Source organism: Thermobia domestica, chromosome 11 (assembly GCF_964235325.1).
Source record: "Thermobia domestica chromosome 11, izTheDome1.hap1.1, whole genome shotgun sequence".
Lineage (NCBI taxonomy): Eukaryota > Metazoa > Arthropoda > Insecta > Zygentoma > Lepismatidae > Thermobia > Thermobia domestica.
Window position 1 is genome coordinate 2,850,025 of NC_137464.1, and position 16,818 is coordinate 2,866,842.

The window sequence follows — 16,818 nt, forward strand, 5'->3', positions numbered from 1 at the left end:
AAGGCAGTTACGCCAAGTAAATGAAAATAAAGTATTGTATTCGTCCATTATTATTTCTTACATTGATACAGGTAACGAGTCACATGGATGCATGAGCACATAAAGTTTAATGTTGTCTTCATCAGTTACCACCATAGTCATCGTCACGTTAAATGTATACTCATACAGGTTTCAGATGGTCTGCATCATACGTGTATGTTAAGAAGAGCACGTTCTTGAAACAGGCCTTCCTGATTACTCGTCTTATGTAAACGTTCTTTCAGCACCAAAGCTGTATGAGACAGGGCATATTGTCGAACCACTACTCGAGATTGTATCCGAGGCAGGTAACCCCATCGAGAATAGAACAGACCGTGCGTACAGAAAGCATATGTTCCGCATCATGGTGTTCGAGATAAGAACGAGGGAACCTTGCCGTCAGGAGAAACCTCTTTATACCTTAGCACCTAAGACAGAACGGTATGTCCATCACTAGTACCCAGAATGAAACAGCTCACGTCTGTGAATATGAGAGTTCAGTTCTGGCCTTCAATAAGATCACTGACTAGATGTGTTTGCCAATGTTGAGGAGTGAATCGAAAACATATCACAGGATGCCTAGAGTTAAGGTTATTCGTCACAAGACCAATTACATTGTGCTGTCAGGTCGGACAGTGGCTTTGATCTCCGCGGCATTAATGTATCAGATTCTTCCCCAGCTAGACAAGCCCATTTTCGTGTCTCAGTAGAACTGGGTCCTTTGTCCAGATCACGATCCTTCTGGAAGTTCTTTCTAGATATTAACACATTAAGGAGACGTCTCGACCTGTTCTACAGCAGTTTTTCTCTATGGAAGAAGCCATCTTTTTCGAAGCCTACTATACGGATTTCTTACAATTGGATTAATGCCTATACTGTTTTGGCCTTTGAGGCAATCTGCATTCTTAGTACAAGCAAATCAACCTCTCGTAGTGTCAGTCACGCTTATGATTTTAACAGCCCCACACGTATGTCTAGGATATATGGTTTGTATATGATCCGTAGCGTTGGATTCTGTGTATCGGTGGCCTAGGAACTTGTTTTAATATCATATCATAAACAGGGTTTTCGTTCATGCGTAACTTTTTTTCTTTTTCTCTTTTCGTGTTGGGATTTCATTTTCTGCCAGTATATATTCTGGAAATGTTAAACAGAAAAAGGTTTTTAGCTATACAGAATTTGAAAGGTAATATTTGCAAAGCGTAAAAGTCATTGTAGTTAAGCCGTACAGGAAAAACAAAAGCGTTCTGTTAGTAATAATAGATGCACAGACTTTAATTTTTATAGCATTTCTTAACGAAACATGTAAGTGTATTACACTTAGGTCAGACAAAGTGGTGCCATGTTCTGTAATGGAAATGATGTAGTGCACGTGCAATTTACCCATCCGAAAGTTTAATTATAAATGTGTATAGTCCCCCAGAGAATGTGCATACCTCTCTTTACGTATCTTGTCAATAACCTCGGGAAAATGTACTAAGTTGACTACAGTTTTCGGTTAGTTGCTGCCAATAAAGCTCTAAGTCCTTCCATTAGTTTAAGAAAACATGAAAAATCTTTCAGTTGTTAACGTCTCACGTAACGCCCTTTAGGTTAAGGGAGAATATAATTAAGGCAAGTGAATGATGACGGAAGAATTGGTGGAATGAGAATGTGGGACACCCCGAGAAAAACCCTTGGATACGATGTTGTCCACCACAGATTGACTTGGCTGGGGAGGAAATCTGAAAATATTTATGTGTTTTAGCGTCTATATTTTGTAATTCAAAATTTGTTTCAGGGACAGCATTGAGCAAGAAAATACCAAAGTTTATTTTAAACAAGCATTTCATATACATCTAGAGACATTTAAAAGACTTCATAATTGGATTTTAAGCGACCGAGTGAATTTTCTCTCATCTCTTATGAGAAGGTTGCTGTAGATCTAGTTTTTATTATTATTATTAATTTTATATCGTATTGCTAAAATAAGGAAACAGTATTTAAAAGAAGTATAGTATATGTTCACGTCAATAGACACTAACAGAAATATTATTTTGCATTCGGTTGAGTTTCTCATTCTTTCAAAAGTGATTTAATACTACGTACTGTGGGGTTCTTTCTTTAAAGACAACCTCTTTTGATAAAATAGAAAGAACGTGCATTTAGAAGAGAATACCAATAAGGAAAATTGCTGATTAGATATTCTTTTTATTTTAATAAGTTTCCTCTTCCTGTTCCCAATAGTTAAGAGAAGTTATTTTAAAATCTTCAACCGGGTACACTATATTTTAGTTTTATATCCAGAACCTTGGATGTGCTACCTCAGCCTTAGAAAGTTATCCTTGTAAACGTAAGACTTTTGGATTGTAGTTTCCGTTAATTTACTGCACCATCCACCAGCTAATAAAAATGGGGTGGGATAAGAAAACCATTTTTATTTGAAAAGCAAACGTTTAGTTGGGGAAATCGGTTTTATTCTACCCCTTTTAGTTATTACTATTTTCCGAAAATAAAATGTATGGGGCAATTTAGAATCGCAGTTTGTGGTGTTACTGCATATGCTGTGCGTTGGTCATTCCTAGTGTAAGAAAGAATATTTTTTCAGAAACTTCAAAAAAATGCAAATTTATTCCGGAATATCCACAGAAAAAGAAGTAGATGTGTTTCAGTGTTTGAGCACTTTTCAGCTGTGATCAGCTTCACTGTTGATTTTTGCAATCGGTAGAAGTTTAAAATATTATTTTCTCTTGACAGAATTTCTTTTATGGTGAAATTAAATCTAAGGCATTAAATTTTCACAGAACAGAATATAAATATACAAAGTTTACTTGACTTCAATAGGCCATATGAAGTTAGCAATGTGCATACTGTTATTCTCTTTACTATTGCATATGTTGATGCTGGCGGCCAAGAAGCGAGAGTTTTAATTAAGCGGCACTAACAACAGTTTGCCCACATACAATTGAAAAAAAAAAGTTCAAACCTTGATATAAATTATGCATACGCATGTGTTGTTGGTACGTTATGATCACTGCTCCAATGGTATAACCCGTTGCCCTTTAGATTATTGATGGTGGTGATTATTTCCTGCAAAAAAATTAAGCATCTTCATCACAGTTGATATGGAATTGAAATGGGGAATGATTTTATGTACTATTTCGAGTTATCTTTCGAGTTATTTAAGAACTACAAAATTTATAAGAATAATCCAGAAATAGTTCGTTTAAGTCCGGTAGTACCGTAGTTCAGTAACAAATCCAGTGTTACACAGCATGAGAAGTTAGCTCAGTCTGAAATGGCTCACCGTATAATGTATTAGAAAAGCCTGGAGCGAAATCATTGGTATCTTGTTCTTATGCAAGAACAGGGTTATGAAGGATGTAAGCCCCAAACCAAATCGGGACTTGAATCCCGGCATAGTCACGGAGATCTCACACAGATCAGGCTTTTCCTACTACTACTCTTGACTGTTACCGTTACCATATTTCAGACGCAAACTTTACCACTCGAAATCGAGCTCACGGAACCGATTATAAAATTATCTAGTCGGTACTTTTATAACTACATATTAGGTGATAAACTTTTTTTTTTTTTTAATTGAACCTTTTTTCTCTTATCTATATTATAAAATTGAAAGTGACTGTTTGTGATTCAATCTCTTGAACCACCCGACCGATCTCGATCAAATTTTCAACCTAATTGAAGTTCGAATCTGAGACATTCTTCCTCCCTTAAGTTACACCGTCAAAATGATATGACAAAAACCATCTCAGATTCGAACTTCAATTAGGTTGAAAATTTGATCGAGATCGGTCCGTGGTTTAAGAGTTTTATTTATTTTCATTCGACCGATATTAGTGTCGAATCTATAGTTTTTGGGGTCGCTGAGATGAACAGTGACACTTTTGATGCCGTTTAAATCCAAATTCAGCCCCGCAACTTAGGGGAGATATATAAAAATGATCGAAATGACCAATATCAGTGTCGAATGTATAGTTTTCGGGGGTCGCTGAGATAAACGATAATACTTCTGATGCAGTACCCCACAACATGAGGAGGGGAGCGGGATATATAAAAATCACCAAAAATGACCAATATGAAAGAGCGCTTTAGTAATAGTAAAAAGTGACTGACTAACGGAATATATTACTATTTTTTCTTAATTTATTAACGTAACTGATGCTATTATCGTGTAAATGTAATCAAACAGAAATGCAAAGAAGAAAACGGCAACAAGTTTCGTATCCTCCACGGCCCAAATAGAGAAAAACTAATTTTCCCAGAATAAATAACTTTCGATTCCTCGCAACATCTCTGTAACTGCCAATATTAATGAAAAACTTATTTTAAATGTTTTGAAGGTTATCGCACTAACATGCTAAAAGCGTCCTTATAGCCGACTGCTATGTGAATTTCCAGTCCTAATCAACTAGGCTTTGTGGTTGACAAATACCGTGTGCGTGGGTTTTCTCGAGATTCTTCTGCTTTCTTTGTTCAATTTCTCTTTTGTCATCGCCGTTTCATTTAGTGTCGAAGCATAATCGTGAAACGTTAGACAGACAAAAACTATGTGAACTATCCTGTCACCCGCCTACCACTTCCTTGTGGTTATATATTTTGCATACGCGTATTCGGTGTGTAAGACCTAGGTTCGATTCCCGGTGACAGCTCATGTGGCTTGGATTCCACGTTAAGATGTAGGTCCACGTCTCATGTAGCCTTGGTGCTGATCAACCAACCTTATCAGGCTACGCACGGTACAGTACACTGCAATAATTATCAAAGCTGAAGAGGTAGGGGTTAAGCAAAATAATCAAGAGTGACAGCAGCATCTGGTTACTGGGTTGGTACGCTGTGTCCCTCTACTTCATGTAGTATTATTGATTTTAGACTGGGATGCACTGAATCTCTCCTTTAGCATACACAGTACAATTTTTCAATGGCCTGCGACTCCCTAGCCTTAGAGGAATAAGAAATAAACAAGAACGGTCACGTTTCAAATTGAAAATTAAACTATATGAAGAGGTTCTTGAGACTTTCGCCTGTGTGTTATCTAAACGTTTTCCACCAAAAATTGAGCAATAAAGATTGCTATTGTGCTGCCAAAATGTCTTGAGCCGTGGCAAAAATGCGAACTAAAGCTCACACCCTCACGCGTTGAGCCAATAAGGGTTCAGCTGTGGCTAAGCGAGAAAAAGAGAGTGGAATTCCTTCAGCCGATAGCAGCGCTTGCAACGGAAGACTAGGTTCAAGTCAATGTGGTATATTTACAGCATGGTTGCCAGCCATCCGGTAATTTACCATACAGTTCGGTTTTTGGCATCCTTGTCCGGCGTCCCCTACGACCTGAAAACCGAACGTTAAATGTCCGGTGACTTTTCCTCTTACTAGGTCTATGCTCTGTTCTATTCAGAGTATTTTGGAGTGATGAAAGGAATCGTTTGTCGATGAACATGGTTAAAGCAGAGCTTATAATTCGCTTTGATATCGACCTGTCATGCGCGGAATTGGCTGAAGAGTTGAAGGCAGAGATTTACTGAACTTATTAAAACTGTTAAAGTCAACAGAAGTATGATACATTTTCAAGAGCGCGTCTAGCACTGCTTCAATCCTCAGGTACATCTTCAAATTGAATAATGCATCCAGATTTAGTAAAGTAGGCATTATGAGACATTACCAGCCCCAGCGAAACTGGCAAGACTTATCTTTGATGTATATTTTGTGCATGCCGTAATATATACATTGCCAATTATATATGCTTTCCTGTTTTAAATACGATGTATTATTGATGGTAGACTACAAAAATTACATGTGCCGATTCATCGAAAACTGGAATAAGCAAGTTTAGTAAATGCTTCAGAAGCAACTAAAATTATTGAAACTCCGATTCGCTCAATTTTATGTGAAATACGAGTAACGACTTTCAGGTTGTTTACACTTTTGACGAGCGATGATGTCAGAATCTTAAGAGTATACTTTCCAAAAGTTGGCAACCCTAATTGCTAATCATACATGATGATGTTAAAAATTTCGCAATAACTACGACATATCGAAAAAGACAGGAAAACGTGTGGAAATTGTATACGTCAATTTAAACAAGACGGAGTCACTGGTGAGATTTTTATCTAATTATTTAACATGCGCCAATTTCCGTCGTTAAAATCACCATTCCTTGTTTACTTAGGATATAGAAAATTAATTCATGCATTCGCGCATCCTTTTATGTATCACCGCGTAAGGTGCGAAATCATAACACTCAAAGTGAGGGGTAGACAGACTTATGTAAATAAAACTTTTCACATATTAAGTTCATACATTGGAACATCTATAATTATTAAACTAAGAAAGACTAGGGACACCGCTAACCCTAGTTCGGTATGAATTACAGGTAATTACATATGGATCACTGTAACTAGTTTGCAGATTTCTGACAGTAGTGTGACTTTATCCGCCCCAATGTAATTATTAGTGGGGGAATTTTCTTCCAAAAATATTAAGTAGTGGAAATCCCCCAACCCCTTCAGGATTTCGCACCTGCTGAAGAGTATCGCCTGGGTCAAAAAATGTGACATAAATGTAGTCTTTCCCATTATATTGACTCCTAAGCTGCGCTGAATTTTAATCTTTACTTTTAGACGAAGAATTCGTTTTGGAAACCACCAGTAAGTATAGGAATCTAAGCGAGTGAGTAATACAGAGTTAGTACACCGGAGACGCATTAATCTACTATGATTTAGAATATCTTGAAAAACTGCATCAACCTCACAAATTAGCAGCGGCGTATAAAAAGTGACTATAAATAAAGTAGCTAGCTATCTTGTACACAATTGCACGTACTAATGCATTAAAAACTCTTACTCTGTTCTCTATTAATGCTTTCTATTTTGACTGGAGTGCTTGTACAATGGAATATATTTTCTAACAGACTGGGGAATGTAGGAGCCTGACGAAGAAAGGAGGTGAACCGATGATTAGGACGCCGAAGACGCTTTCGAAGTCTGGCATGGAATTAATAAAATCTACGTGTACACTCAAGGGATTTGCGTGCGCGCGCGTGTTCGCGTTCTTGTGCAACAGCAAGATCATAAAGGAGGGGACCTATTAACATGGCCTCTGAATCACGGACCGAGCTTGAATTCAAGAGTCGTTGGCGGTTCCACAGACAATCATGCAAGATAAACCCTCACAGTCTAAGTTGTTCTTCTCCGCGAGAGTTGCATTACAGGACCACACCCCAACCACGGAGATCTGCTCTATATATGAAACGACGAAATGTTATAGTAATAAATACAGACAAAACTTTTTCGCAAAAGTTTTGCTATTTTATAGCACTAATTTTCACAATTTTGCATTTACCTTTTTTAAATATACCCCAAGATTTTTCAAAAGCAAAAATATAGTACTTGTATTCAGTATGTTTTTGACAGTAAGGCGTATCTAATACAAAAATGAGGATATACCTTGATTAGGTGCACATTCTAACTAATGTATTTACTGAAATATAGAAATTAATGTAAAAATGTAAACACTTCCTCTAACTTTATCCTTAGTTAAAGGATAACATGCAGCAAGACATTACCAACTCTTTTCAATTTATTCTCCTGTCACTAACAATTATATTACATTTGGAAAAGAATCTCTCGGCATCAACATTTGAGACTGGCAACCATATTGAAAGCAAAAAATTTGAATCGTCAGTATATAAGCCTTCATTTTTAAACTCTTCAAGCAAGCTTACGGATTTTATGGAGAACATAATTTAGCGCTGTGCAAGTTTTCGGTAAAATACATCGAATTTTACGTTAAACAGGGTGTCTACTAAAATTTTCTTTACCAAATCATAACATTTCGTAGCATTCTCAAGAGCGAATTTGGCCGAATTTTCATCCATGTGATAGAAGCGTGCTTTGGTTGCGATTTGGTAACGTCTAAAGCCGACCATAGACATTTTTTGTGGTGAAGTTTGAAGTTTTATAGAACAAAATTTTCAATCTGCACTTGTATTTGTACAGATAAAAAATATAATAATAATAATTGTGACCCAAAAGCTAAATTTCGTGACCGATAGACACCCTGTTAATATTGGAAACGCGCTTTTTAGCTATTATTAGCAATAATTCCAGTTTTTCTTTTTCATTCGCATTTATCGCAAGTAATGGAAAAATTTCTCAAAAATTTACGGTAACATTAACGTGGTTTCTGGCCCTGAAACGAAATGTTTGAGGTTTGCGTTTTTTTTTTAACACATATCGCATTAACGAAGAATTTCGTCCCTAGTAATAAACAGGAGCGTCATTTCAGACTTTGCTTAAGGGAAGCAAGAGCACCACAAACATAAGACTATCACGTTTTGTACTAGTATATTAGTACACTCGATTAAAATATGTTTTCCTCCTTCCTGATCCCCCTAAATGACGCTCCTGGTAATAAACCTTGCATGGACATGTTTTCTTGATTGTGCAATATTTACTCTCTCCTTTATTAATTTTCAGAGCTTATGACTTTATACATATCACTTGAATATAATGTATTGCAGTGTACGTATGTTGTGCGGATGATTACATCGTAATAACGCATTTTTTCGGTTCTAAATTATATTAGACCTGCATAAAAATGGAAATATTACGTAAAGTAAATAACCTGACAAAGGAAGAGGCATATCTAAGGAATTGATCTGTACAGTCAACATACTCTTTAATTAAAATAATAAAATTAAAAAAAAACAAACTGCATCACTATGTAATCTACCATAACAGGAGGGTGCAGTTTCTGCATGTGTAAATGAATTCATCAGGACTTCCAGTACCTTAAGACTGGGTGAAGTTGCATTCCTGGGTCGAGATTCACTTTAGGAGAGGTTAACCGATATGCATAGAATATAGCGTGCGGACATATGCCATATAAACTAGTGTGAAAAACAAAGCAACCTGTGCTAAGTGGTCACTAAAAGCAATAAGTATATTCAATCGATTCAGCATGGGGCGAAGCTGGTGAACCCGCGCGCGGAAGCGTGTCCGGAAGGACTAGGGTGTGAGCGACGGTAATAATGCGCGTACACTAAGATGTTATAAAAAAAAACACATATTTTATCGGTATATTTTAAAAAAGCTATCATAAGAAATTACGAACTTAACTTGCACTGAAATATTGCCTTCACAAAACAATTCATCATGACTTTCTTATGGGCAACGTGTAATTAAAATATGTATTGTGCAGTAGCGGTACGTATTTGTAAATAATTAGGCATGTCAAAGGTAACATCTTTAAATAGTTTGATTACGTATACGTGCCTCTTCGGAAATATAGATACTACTTCTGTAAATTTTACAAATCTAAGGATCTGTAAACAGTGTCGTCCGAGAGGAGCACTGCACACAGTATAAATACTAGAATAAAGTACTTTCGAGAATTCATTCTACTTCAAATAACACCTGCTTCTGTTCTTTTGTTACTCGCCTGCCTTCTCAGGATTCCACAATTTCCATCATGAAGTCATTACTAACAATATAAATGGAATATAATGCGCAAAATTATTGGACATTATAAAATATTTGATAACTGATTTAAATCTACATGTTCAAGGAAAAATAGACACAAACAATTCTTGGCATATATCGATTTTTCATATATATTGTATTACTTTGTATATGGCAGTATTATAAATTCAAGTTTCCGCTTCACCTACACAGAAAGAGAAAGAAAAATTACAAAGGCTAGAACTTGCTCGGAATGAACTAATTAAAACGGGTCAAGCACAGAATTACAATGTTAAACTTTCACTGTTTATAGTTGAGTTGGCTTGGCTGGTGTTTCTTCTTCTTTGACAAATGCTTACCGTTTACCCAAGCGTTGGTTTGTGAAACTGGTATGTTTTCCTGAAATCTCTTAACAGGTTTAGGAGCAATTTTAGAATAGAGATTCGACATCGTTGTAGCTATTATAATACGTCACAAAAATTATCGACCGACTTCAACAGATCACTTCCCTGGCTGCCATGTTGTGTTGTGCTTCTGAATTCAGATGGCGGTTGTGTAACAGTTGACAGACGCAAGGCGTGCCAAGTGAATGTGTCAATACGGCTAGCTTTGCGCATTACGTTCCCAACTCGGAATACTGCAGCGAGATCGGGAAGAGTCCAAAAGGGGAAGATGAAATCATCTGAAAATGAAAGAAAAAAAATCGTGTGTGGGCAGGTACTGAGTGATATTATTAGATACCTGATTGATGCTAAAAGTAGTTAATCCAAAGAATTGTGTTAATTGCAGTTTGTGTAGCCCATGTTTGTGCTAAGTCTGCACAATGGCTCTCCTCATAAGGAATTACGTATTTGGTGCAAGAATAGCTCTACCTGAGCACTTATCTTCTTGTGATCTATATCTGTTCAGATTTAAGAAAATATATGTCAGGGTGTCAACGTAGGAAGCGGAACCATCTAATACTGCCTATATTGACCTTCCTTCTAAACCAGATAGCAATGTTTTTTATCCGAAAATGGCAGTGCACTTGCGTGGCAAAGTGGCTAAGGCACATGCTTTTAGTGCGCGTGATCCCGGGTTCGATTCGTTACCAAATTTTAAAGCACATATAGGCCTAATTGTAATTATTTTATATTTTATTATGAGAACCTTTCTCTTAATTACGCAAAAAGTTAAGAAGTGCTTCTCAATAAATCTTCGGGGGTTATATTTACTTCCCTGTCATTTTGCGCTGAATATTCGTTGGTTGGAGGGGGCCGTGGTGGCTCAGTGATAGAGCGTTCACCTCTGGTGTGTGGGGTCCCTGGTTCGATCCCATCTAGTGCCAAGTTAACCTTGTGGTGGACAAACACCGCGTTCGTGGACTTCCTCGGTGTTCTCCCGTTTCCTCCCACTTTCTTCATTCCACCATTTCACCCATTTCTTATTTTCACGTCTCCTTTAGCCTAGCCGGCGTAACCGTTGGACGTAAAACTTAAAAAATTTCATTTCATCTTTCGTTGGTTGGATCGAAGTCCCCTTCAGCTCCGAGGCTATATCAGACGTGAATCTACAGTTTAAGAGTCTTCATCCCGGCGAAATTAAAATACCGCTAATTTTACAGTAATTATGTGATATCTTCAAATAGATAAAAGATAATTGAAATGTGGAACAAGAACGCCCTAGACAATATTATTTTACATGAGAAACCGTTATCACGACTCACTTATCTGCTTTCGATTTCGAGCCATTTTGAAAATCGGCATTTATTTTCGCGTTTCTAAACAGCTTAAAACGGAAAGCTACTAGGTGACTTGTAATAACGGTACTTCACGCAAAACAATATTGTCTAGGGCGCTCTTGTTCCATATTTCAATTATCTTTTATCTATTTGAAGATATCACATAATTACTGTAAAATTAGCGGTACTTTAATTTCGCCGGGATTAAGACTCTTAAGGTGGAATCCGAACCACCGTAATGCGTTCAGATTTCAATATTCTCTCTCCGGGAATCAAATCCCGGAGCATTAAAGCCGCGCGGGCTAGCCCGTAGACAAATGGGGAAGGCCTAGATACTCGTACTACAGTTGTTGCTCACAAAGTTGCACATATTTATTGAACCCTGAACACTCATTAGGTAAATGGCTCGACCTTTTATATGCCTGGAACAGTGACAACGCCAGAGGGGACAAGGAGGCATCTTCCTTCCTCGGTGGCCTCGACTGCCGCTCAGACATTCTGTATGATAGTATAGACCAAGTAGTACAAAAGTGTTATTTTCCGTACACAAAATAATAATATTTGCCCCTCCGCTTGCATGCCTCAAGAAATTAAAGCTACGTCATCATTGAGTTGATGGCGCTCTGGTTAAGTAGTAGAAGTCTCATCACTGATGTAAGGAATGCTGATTTGCTTTCAGCCCATACGAGTTTTGTCGGGGCTTCTAGTGCGCGTGCCGTTAAGAACTATGTCGGGTATCTGTAGGACTATGTGGGTCTGTCGTCTGTCCTTATTCTTTCCACTGCTGCCTAGGAACGTGCTGGGATCCTCGAGGTTATATTCAGTGAGAGAGGTTATTCATTCGTAGCAGGGTTTAACTCAGCTTGTGTTGCACATAGTCTTAAAACAAACAGATGACGTCTGCCAAACATAATGTTGGTGTTTAGAACTTCCAAAACATACTTGAAGTCGCATGTCTAGAACGGAATTTGATTTTTTTAAAATTGAAAGTGGTATTTTTTTTTATCCAAATTTGCAAGAAAATCAGAAGTTTCAAAAAATCTTTCAAATTTATAAAAATGAAGAAAAAGACTTCGCACTAACAGTAAGACTGATTATAATTAAAGTGTAATAGATTTATTACGACGAACAAGGAGTGTAGAAAATAAACTCACAAAATGCTTCGTGTGGAGTATTGTACTATATGAGGCAGAAACATGGGCATTACGCGAAAGCGTTTTTTTTTTTTTTAATGGAAGGTTTCGAAATGTGAGTGTAGAAAAGAGTGGCGATAATTATCTGGGTCGAACTGTAAACAAGTGAAAAGGTGTTAGAAATTGTAGGGGAGAAAATAATTTTAGGTGTAACTGAAAAGATGAAGAGAAATTGGTTGGGATATTGGCTGAGAAGGAACTGTATCATGAAGAACGTGCTAGAGGGTATGGTGGCAGGAAAAAGAGTGAGGGGAAGAGGCAACAGTGGATGGAGCGTATTAAAACAAAAAAAAAATCATGCAAAGACGAAGAGGTTAGCTGAAGAGCGTTGTGCATAGACGCTTTTCGGTTGCGACAAGTGAGTTGTTAATAATGACATATATCCATTACTATAATGACTCTTTTACCCTTTGTAAAGTTAAGGAACGTAATTCTTTAAAAAAAAATATTAACTGGTGTTCCATGATAAGTTTTTAGAATCTCTAACAAACTGGAAGTTTTTTTTTTTTTTTTTTAATGTGGCGATGTTCTGTTTCAGGTCGGAAGTATGAAAGAAAATCTATTTTGATTTTAAACATTTTTGCAGTGTTTTCTTTACCTTTAGAACATTTTAAAAAAATCTTTATTTAAAAGTGTTCGATGACGTATATTTTTTTTTTAAAAAAAAGGGGGTGCAGTGGCTCAGTTGTAGTGCGTTCACCTTGTGCATGGAGTCCCTGGTTCAATCCCAGCTCTCCCCAAATGAACTTTGTGATGGACAAACACCGTATGCGTGGGTTTCCTCGGAGCTCTCCCGTTTCCTCCCACTTTCTTTATTTCACCATTTCATTAATTTTTCATCATCGCCGTCTCCTTTAGCCTAGCCTGCATAACCATGGGACGTAAACTTCAAAGATTTCATTTTTTTAAAATTTCATATATTAAAAAGAACGTATTCTGGAAGTAGTTTCTTGTAGCGATACAACTTCGCTAGTTGTATCGCCTTAGCACCCCCCTGAGTAACCAAACCAAAACGCTCCCCCAAATATTTGCCCAATTTTGCGCCCTCCCAATTCGGCGCCCGGGGTACAAGCCCCGTTTGCCCCCCGTAGTTACGTCACTGACTGTTGAGAAATTCTGTGAAACATTTATATGTAGCCTATGCAGTGGTTGCATTTAGTAAAAGAAGTGCTACGGACAGGAATTGGCTCACGTGTGTATATACTGTTAGTTTTGAATTGGTTATAAAGCTTTCACTCGGTTGTCGTCATGATGATAAGATAAAATAGAAGATGCAGTCTATTATTCTCGTAAGACAAGGGAAGGGTGAAGGAACTGATATTCATTGTAATCAGTGGCTTAGCAAATGATCCATTGTGTTGTTGACCACAAAGAATTAGGTAAATAGAATCACAACGAGCTCATGAACTTATTGTTTCAATTGAGTTATGAAGCTTTGCCATATAAATAATACAAATGAAGGATTAATTAACATTGCACAGCTATTATCTGTATGGTAATTGATCTGTGGTTTAAGGTTAACAAAAACAAAAAGTCGAAGAAACTATTGTTCAGTTGTTTATGTACATGTATTTGTGTTTCTAAGAATGACTGTTCAAGGCCGATCAAGAAAGTCTAGCTGTTGAACAGCTTCCTGCATATTTGCATTGTTTCATGGAACGGTTCGTGTTTTTGTCTATAATACTTAAAATATATTCCTTGTTAAGACTAGACTGGCAAATGCCATATTGTTTTTCAGCCAATTGCTTTATGGAGTCCATTCGTGACTATATGGTTAGAGTACGCAACCCGGTCGTTTGGCGCGGGAGACCCGGGTTTGGCCCCATGGAAACGCATGTTTTCCGGATCCCACGTTACGCTGTAGGTCCACATCTCATATAGACTTGGTACTGACCGAACCAACCAACCAAATGATTTATATAGGAGTGCTAGCAGAAATTTGAGAATCGCATTCAGAGGTGCAAGCTCAAAGTTGGAGTATTTAATGTTGAAACACTATTTGACTGTGCATACTTTCAGTTCACTCGATCCCGGGTTTGATCCCAATTCACATACTTACCTCTTATAGAATTAGGAGATTTCTGGGCTTTCGGCATCTATAGCCGTGTTAGTCCATCACACACGTGAGGAATGACGTCCTTTGGCGATTACACCGCCCGGAGAATTGGACAGGAAGAAAGGATTGGGGAAGGAAGGAAACGGCTTGGGACTTTAATGTTAGGTACCATCCCGGTATTTGCCTGGTATGAATGAGGAAATGGCCTGTAAAAGCTGTTATATCTTTTCGACCGAGTATCCCCACCGGGAATCGAGTCTGGGGTCACTTAACTCATAAAAGTCAAAATAACTTGTCGGCTTTCACTTCAAGGGTACCCATGAATCATGACCGGCACTTTGACACATTTTTCAAAATAATCCTAAAATTTTTCGGCGAAATTATGCAGTACGTAGAAAATCTTGTTTAGAGAAATCAATTTTGTTGTTGATATGCTCCAATCTCAAAGAATATGTCTTTAACTCGATTTTGACGTCATAGCCTAGGTCAGTGCTCTTCAACATTCCTCCATGATCGGGCACGCGTGACTGATGAATGCACCATTTGACGACTCCATCGCTACCACAACAACAATAACTACTGCTATTACAGTTAATAATAATGATAATAGTGTAATGACTTGTTCGTATCATCAATCATTATCAGCAAGAAATGTAGGCCTATATTTTACCCAGTTGTGAGAGAGAATTTGTATTTGAATCAAATTCACAGAAATGAGTATTTTGTGCAGGAAGAATTTGAAGTTTCCAGATGAGTTTTGCTTTATTACACAGAAGCATTGTTGCTTAACGAAATGAAGCGACTAGAATGTCCATACTTGACGTAAAGAAGGGAGCCGCAGTGGATCAATGGTAGAGCACCCACTTCTGGTGTATGGGGTCCCTGGTTCGATTCCAGCTCGCGCCAACTAGGCCTTGTGGTGGACAACCACCGTGTGCGTGGGTTTTCTGGGGTTCTTCTGTTTCCTCTCACTTTCTTTATCTCACTATTTCATTCATCCACATCATCACCGTCTCCTTTTTACAACACGGCATAACAGTGGAACGACAACTGAATGATTGGAAAATCATTTAACTTTGAAATTGAAAAAATGTGTTTGTTTTGAAGTATAAATAATGTCGACAAAGTTAAGTTTGATTTCTGAGGAGGCCAGGAAAGCATACCGTGGCGCCCGTTGAGCTGGTCTAGACGAATTGAGCAAGGATGAAAATAGTCCCAAACAGTTATTCCAGATTTCACTTGGGAGAACCGTAATAAACGGAGGATGAAAGTAGTACCAAAAGCTTAAAAAGGGAGATGGCTGAAATTCAGCTTAAATATAGAACACACTATGTAGATGCTATATTTCAAATGCAAATTGCCCTAAAATGGATGGAACATTAAAAATCACGAGTCAATGGAAAATCAATGAAAAAATGAAATCGTCCATATATCTCAATATCTATAATAAGGAAATGGCTAATTGAAAGCTTATTGCAAAGACATAAATAATGAAGAGCTTAAAAACGATGTAGGTTATAGCACGTAACGTAAATGTGGATAGGACATTGTCAAAAGTCAAGTTGTTTGAGTAAAATCGATAATAATCATAAAGTATATGCACCTTCTGTAAATTACCCAGGGCACCCTACGCGGAAGTTACGTGCTTGAAATATCTCACATCTGGATTTGGAATCTTCAGACTCGATTTAGCACGCAACGTGACTTTTGACTTGATCACGTGACACAGTTTGGTCCTTATGGCAAACCGGATAGGCCTTTACCTCTAATCTCAAACATATTGGTTAGTTTACTTATAATTTGTTTGTAGTTAACCATTGAGTTACTACGCAAAGAAATTATGTTGTTTGATTTGTGGGGGATGAAAAAAAATGGGGATGGAATAGATGAGTAACTTTTAAGTAACCGGTAAACTACAATCAATCAATCAATGGAAGACACGAGCATTGGTTGCTGAGGGTGGTCTCATTGTGGCAAGCTGGATTACAAAGCTGTTATTTTATTACAGGTCTTTTAGATCCAGTGGCAAGGGCGTCCATGTTGTGGTTTCCAAGGGGGCAAGTATAAGCGACATTTCAAATATAGTTTCAAATTTTGTTGTAACTATTCTAAAAATTCAATTGAGTTTTCGATATTCCAAAGTACAATTTTTTTAGGAGGCGAGCGCCCCACCTTGCCCCACCTAATGGGCGCCCTTGTTCAGTGGTAACCAGTGACAACGCCAGCTTTAATTTCTCGGGAGGGCGCAATCCGTGGGGCAAGAGCCATTTCTTATTTTATTTACCAAAATTTAGATTTTTATATTTGTTGACCTACATTACAATACAAGTCTCACCACGGGACGCCCGTCTTCTTGTCCCTTTAAGCGTCGTC

General features: G+C 37.7%; 2 protein-coding genes across 5 annotated transcripts in view; one reads left to right on the top strand and one right to left on the bottom strand.

Moving 5' to 3' along the window:
• Brf (Brf RNA polymerase III subunit) overlaps positions 1-16,818 on the top strand; it is a 222,165-nt gene that overhangs the window by 59,708 nt on the left and 145,639 nt on the right. The gene's annotated exons all lie outside the window — the stretch shown is intronic.
• lute (BTB/POZ domain containing protein 3 lute) overlaps positions 1-16,818 on the bottom strand; it is a 73,971-nt gene that overhangs the window by 11,431 nt on the left and 45,722 nt on the right. Inside the window, exon 1 of one of the 4 annotated variants that reach the window (XM_081729916.1) lies at positions 9,836-10,035. The exons of 2 other annotated variants lie outside the window; for them this stretch is intronic. In XM_081729916.1, coding sequence (XP_081586042.1) covers positions 9,836-9,926 — 91 coding nt within the window. In that variant the 5' untranslated portion in view covers positions 9,927-10,035. Of the gene's footprint in view, positions 1-2,983; positions 3,088-9,835; positions 10,036-16,818 lie in introns of those variants that run through there. One more of the 4 variants, XM_081729918.1, reaches the window with a different exon arrangement.